The sequence below is a fragment of the Austrofundulus limnaeus genome, unplaced genomic scaffold (genome assembly GCF_001266775.1).
Source record: "Austrofundulus limnaeus strain Quisiro unplaced genomic scaffold, Austrofundulus_limnaeus-1.0 Scaffold2400, whole genome shotgun sequence".
Classification (NCBI taxonomy): domain Eukaryota; kingdom Metazoa; phylum Chordata; class Actinopteri; order Cyprinodontiformes; family Rivulidae; genus Austrofundulus; species Austrofundulus limnaeus.
Window position 1 is genome coordinate 6506 of NW_013954802.1, and position 12217 is coordinate 18722.

Here is a 12217-nt window from a genome sequence, read left to right on the forward strand (position 1 = left end):
CACACACACACACACACACACACACACACACACACACACACACACACACACACACACACACGCGGAGATAAATCTCCTTTTTCGATGTACCTTCAGTGAACGGGAAGCTGGAGCAGGCTTTAGAGGCGCTGCAGCTGAGTTTGAAGCTGCAGGACTCTCGCAGCAGGGAGGAGCTCCGAAGGCTCCTGAGGTTCATGGCAACTGCAGCCAAGTCACAGGAAGTAAAGCTGCACAGAGAGGTCAGTGTTCCTGTGCCTCTTCTGTAACTATATAYGTTTAGGTTTGGTCTTCACTAACATGCTGTCTCCTATTAGACTGAGAACAGAATGGCGGTGAAAAGGGCTTTCTCCAGAGCCATCATCTACAGCAGAAGGCTCCCCAAAGGAAAGCTGGACTTGACGGTTCTGTTCATGATGGATAACTACACCGATCTGTTCAAAGTAAGCACTCCGAGCTCGGACCGGGGTTTAGGGTTAGGGTTTTGACAGTCAGGTAAAGAGCTGTGATTTAACTGAAGTTCTTCCCCACCAGGTTCCAGCCTCGTTGCACAAGTTGGTCAGTGAGCGCATCAGGAATATTGTGAACGGGAAGGATCCAGATGTGATAACAGGTTATTTGTGCAGCTTTTTTTTTCTGTTTTATATTTACTCAATTAAAGAACAGCGCAGTAGAAATCTCACCACTTCTCTTCCTCGCTTTTTCCTTCACTCCAGGCGTAACGTACAGCTCGAATGAAAGTTTTCAGGTGTTCGCTGGAAACGAGCAGAAAATCCCAAAGGAGGAGATTCTGTCTTTACTGCAGACGGTTCACGAGAGCCCCAAATTCTCCACCAAGGAGAAGAAGCAACTGCTGGGACGACTTTCTAAAGCTCACCCGGACATTTTTGTTCAGTACTTTGGAAATAAATTATCTAGTGTCAATATGTTGTTACGGTAATATTTATTGTTAGTTTTGAAAGAAGTTGTATATTATATCTAAAAAAAACCTGAGTTTAGATGACTGAGCAAAGAATGTGAACTATAATTGTTGAATTTTAAAATAAGCTGCATTATTTAAGAACATATTTAATGATTTTATTTTTGGTGCAGGACACTAAGCTAAAATGTAAAAACTAATTATGTCTTCTGAAAGAGGTGAAAATCTTGAACTTTTTTTTCTTCCTCTGATGCACTTATGTTGCACTTTGAGTAAAGAAAGATGAACCTGCATGTTGATTCCTTTTTGGATATATTCCTGTACATGTGCAATGGTGGAGCCAGTGTTGGTGAGAAGTGGACTGTTAGGACGGTTTGTCATGTACGTGTTGAGATGCAGCACAGTGAGTGGAAAAACAATAAAACCCTTAAAATGGAGTTTGAAAGTGGAAATGTGAAAGTGTGATGTAACACAGAGGCCTTCATGAGACTCATCCATCAGGTTTTGCTTTATGTTGCAGCAAAACAGATGTTTGGATGGCTTCCCTCTTGTTTTTTGGACTGGAAAGCGTAGCCACGTTTTAGTGGCGTCTGTTTCATATGAATTCTGTATAATCCTCCTAATCCGCTGAGGAAATGACTTCCATGTTCTGTCCCGCTTGAAGACGGATAAACATCTTGTTTCAATTGTTTTTTTTTTAAACGTCTGTGATGATTCAACTTGCATGTGTGCAGTTTTTTTTAAGCAGGAACCGTCTAAGGTCAAAGAATAAATCTGCATCTATGTCTAGTTAAATTACCCCCCATTTTTTGGTCATTTATTTAAAAGCTGAATGGTAGATTTTTCTCTGCCAGCGGTGCCCAAACCTGGTCCTCGAGAGCCATTATCCTGTATATTTTACTTGTTTCTCTGCTTGAATCTGAATGAATAATTAAGAGTATTCCACAGAACTTGAAGTRAAACTACAACATTTAGGGGAGTGCATGCCACACTTCTGCGCATTTAAAGTTCCTTTAAAAAAAATAAACTTGTGAATCGATTTCTGTGCAGTAAGACTTGTTTGGAGCAGAGCTGATATTCCTTTGTGTGTGATTGAAGTTAGAAATTTCAGACGCTTGATGTTTGTACGCTTTGATCTTCAGCTGTTGGTTGAAACTACCAGCAATGCACAGAGCAGCTAACAAAATACCAACACACGCAGTGTTCACTTTATACATCCGTAAACCTTCAACTGATCTGTTAACTTCAAAACTTTGCTGGTGACAAGTGAAGCTGAAGTGTCAAAATTTTCTGTGGTACTCGAGTATAATCAAAATGTAAAATCAAATTTTAGTGTGTAAAAATCTTACAACTGAGTAKGATTATTCCAGAGCAATCACTAAAAAATCCAGTTGGGCCTTTTAAAAGCTTGAACTGATTTTCCATCAGGGGAGTTATTTGGTTRGCACCTAGGCATTTCAATAAAGCATGTGTGATGCGTTAAAGTCAAATAAAAACACAAGAGTGGTTGGTTGTTTTTCCACTTTTATTTAAAGAAACTGTGTTTTCTCCAGTTAACTAAAAAAAAAGACTTTGCTTTCACTTTGYGGCTTGAACATAACATAAAAGTTTGAAGGAACCCACAGTTGAATTAAAACGTTTTTTACAGTATAATAGTCAGTCTTTAAAAATAAAAACTGCTGACGAAACAAAAGCCACAGAAACGGTCAGGTGTGGACACTGCCTGCTTGTTGCGTGTGTGTGTGTGTGTGTGAGTATGTTTCTTGTACAGATGTAGAATCTAGTGCGGATGTGTATACTGATCTCATGTGACCACCTGTGTAAAAGATCCTAGAAGTGTTTGCGCCGTGTTTTATCGAATCCTTTTCTGCTGGCGTGCGCGGTAGATGTCGTGTATGGGCGGAGCCACGGCTCCCTTGTCGTCCTCTTCGTCCGAGTCTGCGTTGGGCCTCTTAAGTGTTTTGGTGATGGTGTGGTTCTCCATGGCTCCGATGCCRTCCACGCCTGAATCGGGCAGTCTGCCAGTGATCAGCTCTATAGCAGCTTCAACCGCTACAAAGACGGCAGACACATTAGTAAACCTTCKAATTCATTTTGATGAAAAGAACATTCACGCCAGCAGTCAAACTGCAAACATCAAAGGGTAAACATATTTAGTGGAACAATCTAAAATAACTAAAGTAACTTACTTTCAGGAAGTGTGCATCTCCTTAAAGTTTCCAAGAGCTCATCCACTTGAACAAAAGGACCCTACAAACAGAATCACCGATTTTATAAATCGTTGTAGCATAAAAAAAAAAAAAGAAAATAAAACTTGACAGCTGCTGCAACTCACAGTGAAGCAGGAAGGAGGAGGGAGCAGCTTCATTAGGACAACAGCAGCTGGAGGGACGGGGAAAACTCCACCAGGGACRGGGTGTAAACCTGGAGCTGCAAGGAGGAACAGGAGAGGCTGCATCAAACACGAATCCAGCGGCATTCAAAGATGAATCGAGCACAAATAATGCCACGGATTGATAGAAACTGAGGAATCCTGGATGGGGATACGTACGAGCGAGGTGACGCGGCTGGAAGGGGATCATCTGATTGGTGTCGGGTTTGGGGTACTCGGGTTTACGATCGATTTCGTCTTTATGCGTAGGCACAGAGGGGGCTACCACGGTCTCTGGGAGCAGMGATGTCAGTTTGGCACGAGAAACGTCCTATACACAGACAGCAGACACAAACCAAGTACAGTTATAACAGAAGTAACAACACTTGCAGCAAGAGACATCAAGCGCATTCAAAAAACACACACCTTGTATCCAAGGGCTTTCAGTTCACTGGTAGAGCAGGGATACAGGTCCATGAACTTGTATCGATCCACAAGCAAGGCTGTTTCTTTGCCCTCGTATTCATCTTTGAAGGCAGTGAAGCGCCGGCGCTCTACTTTCAGAATACTGGCCAGGTCTCCAATGTTGCTCTCAAATGCCAGGAAGCGAGCCCAGACCTCTCTGAAGAACACAAAGTGGGTCAGTGTTAACGAGCAGGACCAGACTAAACAGCACCGACTTCATTAAAGTGTGACGTTACCCCGACTTTTCTGGAGATAAACTTCCTGAGGTGAGGACTCGCTCAAACAACACTCTGGTGTTGTTATCCTCTGAGAAGACAAGAGACACAAAACATGCTTTTTAAAAGCAGACTTTTGCTTCTTTCTTTYTCRATATTAACAGTCAGAATTAAAGACGTTTTAGATGCTATTTATCCATACCATTAAGGTGGGAGAGGTAATCGATGTATGCAAGTATGTACTCTGGAATGTCGCCGTATTTCTTCAGACCAAGCTCAAAAATCTTGAAGGCCACAGATTTATCCTGTCGAAGAACAATAAAACCAGATTTACAGAGTTGTATGAGAGTCATTTCAGTCTCTGCAGATAAAGGCACTGAGCGTGTGATCGGGTGGTCTTACTTTGCTGCAGTAGTACTCCATGAGCGCCGCCGACACGTACACGTGGTGACGTATGCGCGGATCCTCTCGTGCCTTTTTGAAAATGGTGCGACCTGATTTGATGCCCTCCGCCCTCCTGGCGAACTTCATGTACTGGGTGTAGACCAGCGTGGGGTCGACGTCCTCGATGGCCAGCAGCTTGTTATAGATGCTGTGCACTTTCTCGTACTTCATGCGACTCTGTGGGGGGGGGGGAGCAAAAAGAAGTGAGCGGAGAAGTCGGTTTATTTAGTCTTAGTGGTGCCGTGTGCAAAACCCGATGCTCACTTCTTCATAATCAGCGAAAGCGAAATAGAGAAGCATGTTCTTTTTCAGAAGGGTCCCGATGGCACGTTCGTAGATGTTGGCTGCTTCGTCACTAAACAGTTTTGAATTATTCATGTCCTGAGAGGGGAAATAAGGGGGTGGGGAGGAAGAATAAATTAACGAAAATGCTTTTTAACTTCTCGTCTGATCTGAATATATATTTGACATATTTTTTAATATATATGTATTGTTACCCCTTTCTCTGCCAGCAGTTTGCTGGACTGCTCCAGGTACTGAGCTGCCTCATACCAGATGTCAGGATGGTGGCCCAGCACCAGCAGGCACTGCTCAAAGGCAAACATCACTGCAACACACACCCAAAAATATTCCAATATTAGCATCAGATCCCATCACAGAAAAGAAAAAGGTAAATGTAGGCCCTCTAGTGGCTGCAATTCTAGAGGCCATCATAGCTACAGCTGCTACCTCTCTTTGTGATGAGAGTCTGATCTTCTGTGCGCAGCGGGTTGCTTTTCTCCCACTGGATGTACTTTTTCCACATTTCCACCTGCTGTGCCTCCTGGGGAGAGTTCTGTGGCGCAACTGAAGGTGCGTTCCTGTCTAACCCTTTCATCACAGTCTCATACTCCTGTGTTAAGAAAACACGCCTGGGTTATAAAAAAACCAACATTATTTTAACCCAGCCTGTGCATAGTTTGTTCAGCATCTCACCTTAGCCACTCTCCTTGCGTTCATGTAGTCTCTGCTTCGGTCCTCAATCATCTTTTTGGCCAGGTGCACGTTTATTCCCTGTTTGTGAACGTTCAAATAGTCATTTAAACAGGTGAAACTCAAAGCAACAGACAGAACGATAGTCTAAAACTTATGAATCTGACAAAGTTTCAAAAAGTTTGCATAATATCAAAAACATGTAATAAAAGTAGATATAAAGAATCCTAAACATATGTGGTAAAGTGTCAATTTAGTTTCTTTAGAAAGAAAAGGGGAGTTCTGTTACTGAAGTCACTTGCCTCCTCATATTTGTTATAATCTCTCCAGAGCTGCTCGATGTTAATCATGGGGTTCACGCAGCCTCTTTGGTACACCCTCCGAACTGCAGTGATCCGCTGGTTCTCTGCGTATGAGCCCACCGCCTCACTGATGAAACACAAAAACAGTCCAAGAGTCAATAACGCTGTTTAAAAGTCTGGAAAGAAAAAAATAAATAAATATATCGACACTTACACTCCTTTGAGGAAATTGATGTAGTCCACCCAAATCTGAAAAAATAAAATAAAATAAAAATAAATAAATAAAATAAACAGGTCAACGGACCGTAATTGATGTAAACATTGTTTAATAAACAACTGCAACTAATATATTTGATTGCTTTGTGCACCTGATAAGACATAATTTCCATGCCGATCTTATCAAGGGCAAAATCATACGCCTGGGCCATCTTCTCTCTGAGAACAGAAGGGTTAAAGTGTGATGTAAAATGTGTATTTTTGAGCAACGTCAAAACGTCACAAATGTGGCGCGCCTTCTTACTTGTAGCTGGGAAGCTTTCCTTTGGTCTCACGAACATACGAGAGGTAACATTTCCACAGGTCAATGTGCAACACTTTCATTAGGCATCTCTGGAACAACTGAACAGGTTAAAGAAATATGTTCAAAAAGGTGCCATGTAATCAATACATTCCACAAGATTAGTGATTTTGAACACCTTGACAAACTGCAAGCAGCTAACAGGTAAGATGGCAAATCAACAAATGCATTAAAAACTTATGTTGCATTTTATATTAAAAACTGCAAAGAATGTTTTAATCTGTTATTTGATGGGTGTCTGATGCAGCCTTAAGTTCTGAGTTCAGTGGTKTGAACTGAGATTCAAGCAAATCAGAAATAAGAAGACATCTAATGATACAGATGGTTTTATTTAAAGTGAAACAGGAAGTGAAAAATGTGCTTACATAGCATCACTACATTAGAACTAAAAACAAAAAGGCACAATATATACACTTGTCCACAATAAGTGCTGCAAGTATATCCACATATATAAACACTAAAATTGAGTACACAAGGATATCAATTGTTAATTCATCCCTCATTCAGATATAGCATTTTAAGTTAGTGACTACAATCAAACAATACAAAAATAAACAATTTTTTATTATGAACACATACCTTCTCTACTCTGTCATAGTTTTTTGCCTTGATCTGCAAAAAGGGATGTAAACGTAATTTCAATTCAAGGGTATTTATAGATATTATGGGTCATTTGAAACATGCATTCATGCAGATGCAATCCCTCACACACAACCCTGAAGATCAACAAAGTGAAATTCACACAAGAATGACAAACCACTCTGAGAAAGGGGTTTATTTTCTTTGTATTTGCAACACACAACCCTGAAAAACACCAGCGCCAGAAAAGTAGACTATGTAAAAGTATGAACCAGGCTTCTGATCTGGGGTGGGGGGAGACAATAAAAACAATCTTGTTTTAAAGTTCCAGCTGAGCACAGTCCTCTGGTAAACGGTGCTCCATGGCACAGCTCTTTTCAGCATCGACAGCAGAGGCTGATAATACTGTGGCGTTAAGGCTTCACACTTGTGTGGTTTGAGCTGTCTTTTTGCAGCGTTCAGAACTGGTGTGGGGGGAGGGGCTTAGGCCAGAGAAATATTTTGAGGCTGTAGGTTGAACACTTTGCTGTAAATCATAAAAAAAAAAAAAAAACTACCAAATGACTGCCACATCCTTTAAATCCATGGGCCTGACAACAGCAGCCTCACTGATCAGCAGTTCCTTCACACCAAAAATTCGAAAAAATCTTGTACTGGAAAATGTGAAGCAAAGCACCACAATAAAATTATAAAAGCAAAAGCATGCCTTTAATGTGTACACACTGCACTGTCCTAGTACCACAGTACATGGAGTAAAAACTGGTAAAGATGAACACAATGGAAAATACATTATTTTACTTGTTTGCACTTCCCATATAATAGGAACTACGTCTTGAATGTCCTGGACATTTTAGTTTCTTCAGTTAACAAAATGCATGTTTCTGTTAAACCCCCCCCCCCCCTTTCCCTATAAAGCAACATAAAGCATCACCAGTAGTCTTACTGTGTGTAATGACTGTGTGAATGTACGCAATTTTTAAAAAAACCAAGCGTTCGCACAGAACTTCTATTTTTGGTAAAATTCTTCAAGATGATTGCCATCTTTGAAAACATATTTGCATCAATACTCAAAAAATAAATAAATAAAAATAATGTAGTAAAATATGTTAAAACCTACAAAATAATTTCCCTGAAACATGTTATAATTGTGTTTAAAATAGTGACTATTTTTGTGCATCATAATTTTCCTCAATTTCAACTTGTTTCTTTGCATCAGATTCTGAAATTAAATTTCTGTAGGTACACTAATCAGTCTTTAGCTGACAGGTAAAGCTTTCTGTGGTTAGATATAAAGATGTAGAGCAACTATTCAATTAGTACTGAACATTTAATTCCCACTTTTTAGATGAGTAATGTCGATCTATAATAATGCCTTCAGAGGGATAGAGGGGTGCACATCTGTTAGGACTAGTAAGTTCTGACTGAACAACACAATAAAAATGGTGAAAGATGTGGAAACAAAACATTTAGACTGATGCAGTCGCCTCTCTATACTCTTGTACAAAATTTTTGTGCCATTCAGCATAAAAATTATACATTTTTTTCTTCTTCTGAAGCCTATTCAGTGAGTGAATGACTGCAGTGAGATAAATTATTTAGTCTGAACAGCTAAAAAAAAAAAGGTATATGGTGTTTAGTCTCAAAATGTAAAAACAATCTGTATGCAACCTAGTTTGTGTGGTTCTCAAGGGGCGGAATGAGCTTTTATACATACTTACCAGTGGGTGGTGCATTTGTACTTGGGATTACTTGATACTAAAACGTTTGGTCAACATTGGCATGCCTTAGATTAGTATCCACATACTATATGTATATTTTTAAACATTTTAACATTCTATATATGAAGTGTGTTCTTCTAACAAATTATGGAAATATGCTAAACTTGATGGAAATATGCTAAACTGATGATGCTGAGGTGTGGAAAATTAAAAAGCTTGGAATTATGTAGGGAAAAAAATTAACTGTTTTAAAAATGTGACATTTAACACAAGAGAGCTTAAAGCTATTTTTGTCAATTTAGGGATCTAAAATCTTAGGACCACAAAAAAGCTTATATCATAAATTACAAGTTAGTGCTTTTTTATGCTTGCTAACTCAAACATACAACTGTTTTTTTTTTTCTTTGTATTTATGTGGTCAGTTTCCATTTAGCCAAATTTGTTTAGCCTGCAATTAAATGAAACCCTGTTCTGTTTAAAGCATTTCTACAAAAAACAAAAACACCTCACTACTRGTATCAAATCAATCAGTGCTACATCACTGAATTTACACTGACATTTAAACAAAATAAGTACTTATAATTTGCTGTATATTTAAGTAAAAACAAGCCATATGTTACAGCAAATCTGTTTCTTTATATGTTCCTGTCAACAATATTGCAAGTGATGTTAGTCACAAGTTTCATTTCTGCTATTAGAACTAAAGACAACTTACAAGGCCTGAAGCCTAACTTAGAAAATGTGATGGTGTGAAGTGTGGGTGTATTTTTCTTAATTCCTGTGGGTGGAGTCCACAAAAAGAGGAAAAAGAATGGACATTATGTATATATATCTGCAAAAAAATAAAGRATCAATAAATGAAATGTAGGTCAGGATAAATGATTGGGTGTAAGAAATATAACTTTAATTTGCTTGAGAGCAAAGCTTGTTCTTGGTGGCGAGGCAGAAGGGTCACAGGTCATGTATTCAGAAGGAGCAGGGAAAAATGTCTCATGAAAAGAATGGGCCACACAATCAAGATCTTTCTTTATAACATTACCCAAAAGAAACGACACAGGAGGCAATAAATTGACACGACAAGTGAATAAAAGGCTAATGCACTCCAATACCATTAAAATAGTTTTAATACTGTTGCAGACCAAACATGCAACAAATGCATTTACCCCGTTTAAATATGGCGCAGAAAAATAAATCTTTTATCCTGAAAACATAAATTATATAAAAAATGTTTATAGCCGGTTTCCCCTTTGTGTTTAAAGGCACAATTCTTTAAAACGTAATAGAGCTTCACTCCAATGAGATTTTCAATGTTTAATCCGGGACCCTAATTGTGTATAACCTTTTAATACACATAAAAAAGTGCTATTACAAAACACATTTCCTGTTGTAACTGGTTAACAGAATATGTTCTACAGATTAAGGCTGACACCTTTAAGCAATGTAATTAGGCCTGTCGATTCAATACGATTCAATAATTCAAATGAATTGTGACTTTAAACTTCATTCAGCGAAAACACATTTTGGTTGTGTGAAAATCACATTGTTGATCGTGTTAGAATAAGTCCCAGTCATGCACTCTAGATAAAAAAAGAAAAAAAAAATATTAACCTCAGCATCAATGAACAGCTTCCAGAATCTGCCAGAACTTGGAAACTGTGAGACAAGTCGTTCATAGGTCTTCCTTGCTTTATCTATGGGTTGATTCTAAAGGAGAAGAATGCATTTACATTTCACACTATTTAACATAGAATACAGCAGTATACTGCCAATAATGTGATTCAGGGGAAAAACAAAATACTAAAACCTATTAATTTGGATCAAATTATAACCTCAACCCACACACCCACATTCCCAATTTTCCTTAACCCCAGGAATACAACTCTGTGTCACTAAACCTGTGTTTCTCGAATCAGAATGCTCCATGCGTCAAGGTCATATGGGTTTTCTTCCAACTTCTTCTCTGCCTTCTTCACCTTCTCAGGAATATATTCTGCTGCGGCCTGCAAGAAAAGACAAATACACAAACATTATGTTTATGGGACTAAAAACGCCCACAACAGTGTGCTGAGATGACCAAAATACTCATCAACATCTCATCAATACTAMATAACACTGGTACCGCCACAACAGCCCAAACCTCGCGAGAAMTGGCGAAGAAAACGCGAACTAAAAAGACAAAATGCCCTTTTTCCTGCTAGCTAGCTAGCGGTTCTTCCAGCTGGTKACATTAAATAGTATCAGCCAAAATACAGTAAACAAGTAGAAACATACAATAACGCTACGATGTCTGTCGATGAGGTTAGCTCTAAATGGTAGTTAGCCAGGCTTAGTTACGACAAAGCTWTAGCTGAGCCAATATGGCGAACGACGAGGACACACAAAACAAGTACAAATTAAATTATGACCAGTTTTTTATTGAGCAACTTTAAAGGCTGATAAAAATTTTAAAATATTGCTTTCAAATACACGAACTCAAGCAGGATCAAATGCTTAACAGTTTTTAAAAATAATACAAATCAAGATGTCACGCCGTTGGCCATGAAAACTGCATGTTGCTACCTTGTCGCCTGCTGCCTCCGTCGCCATGGCTGGAAGAGTAGCTACGCTAATAATACTCTGTCAGAATCAGGAACAAATACAGCGTGACGGAGATTCTTCACAAAACCACTAAGTCATCGGCATAACTTCACAGAGACCGATTACTTTGCACTGGGGGAGAACTAAACGTTAAACTGCTGGTCTCCTCTCGCCTCGCCGACGTCTAAAATGGCGATAAAGAGAGGTTTCCGGTGCGGCAATAAAACTTCCGGTCTGCAGGATTCCTTCAAAATAAAATACATTTTCGCAAAAGAAACAAGTTTGTTGATGAAGCGCATGAACCAGATTCCCGTCACGTCGTAACAATATAACCCATGTCCTAGAAAAAAATATCTAAAAATAGATAATATTACACATAACATGACAATATAGAGTCACAGGACAACAAAAATGAGCCAGATTTAACCGGACCAATCACAGGCTCAGGATGACGCACCACAAGATATGCCAAACAAAAATAAAACATACAGTCACCACGAGGAAACTAAATAGCTAGTCGTGAAAAAAAGCTACAACAACAAAAAACACAAATAAATGCTTTGAGACATACCAAAGCCCAAGAAATGCAATGCCACTAAAATGGAGCATAAAACAACTATCATAAGAAAACAAGCAAACACAAATAATGACGAGTTTGAAAATAAGCTAAACATGACACAATAACCAATAAGGAATGTGTTTAATAAAATGCATAATAATCACGTTCACCTTGTGCTTGCAACTTTCCTACCACTTACTGGACTATGGTGATGTTCACATKAATGCCCTGGCCAGTTTAAACACATTTAAAAGAAATGGGATATTCATCATTCCAGGCCTGCTCTTTAGATTGTAGTTAACTTTAACATGTTTGTTTAATGATCTTTAATTGATGTCATATGTAACACAGGTCTCTCTTTGTTAAAAAAGAAAAGAAAACAAACAAAAAAAAACTGTGAATAAACTATCAAATTATATATTTTTAACATTTAAATAGGATTTTTATTGCTACTACTACTACTACTATTACTACTACTACTACTACTACTTCTACTACTACTACTACTACTTCTACTACTAC

At 38.7% G+C, this 12217-nt stretch overlaps 2 protein-coding genes across 2 annotated transcripts; one reads left to right on the forward strand and one right to left on the reverse strand.

Moving 5' to 3' along the window:
- Positions 1–96: 96 nt before the first annotated feature.
- LOC106510928 (DEP domain-containing protein 7) lies at positions 97–1955 on the forward strand (the record flags this gene model as incomplete). The annotated part of the gene is given in 4 exon segments (XM_013999663.1): positions 97–239; positions 315–440; positions 532–610; positions 714–1955. Coding segments are annotated over 4 exon segments (572 nt in total), but the record flags the coding sequence as incomplete, so codon positions are not given.
- Positions 1956–2423: 468 nt separating this feature from the next.
- cstf3 (cleavage stimulation factor, 3' pre-RNA, subunit 3) lies at positions 2424–11361 on the reverse strand. The gene is made up of 20 exons (XM_013999662.1): positions 11119–11361; positions 10455–10559; positions 10168–10263; positions 6842–6874; positions 6206–6303; positions 6054–6120; positions 5900–5934; positions 5686–5812; positions 5387–5464; positions 5141–5303; positions 4909–5018; positions 4676–4792; positions 4370–4588; positions 4170–4272; positions 3989–4058; positions 3714–3909; positions 3468–3618; positions 3252–3346; positions 3106–3166; positions 2424–2968 (listed from the first exon to the last, which is right to left on the reverse strand). The coding sequence occupies exons 1-20, from the start codon at positions 11143–11145 to the stop codon at positions 2769–2771; spliced, it is 2151 nt and encodes a 716-aa protein (XP_013855116.1). The 5' UTR covers positions 11146–11361; the 3' UTR covers positions 2424–2768.
- Between the last annotated feature and the right edge of the window lie 856 nt (positions 11362–12217).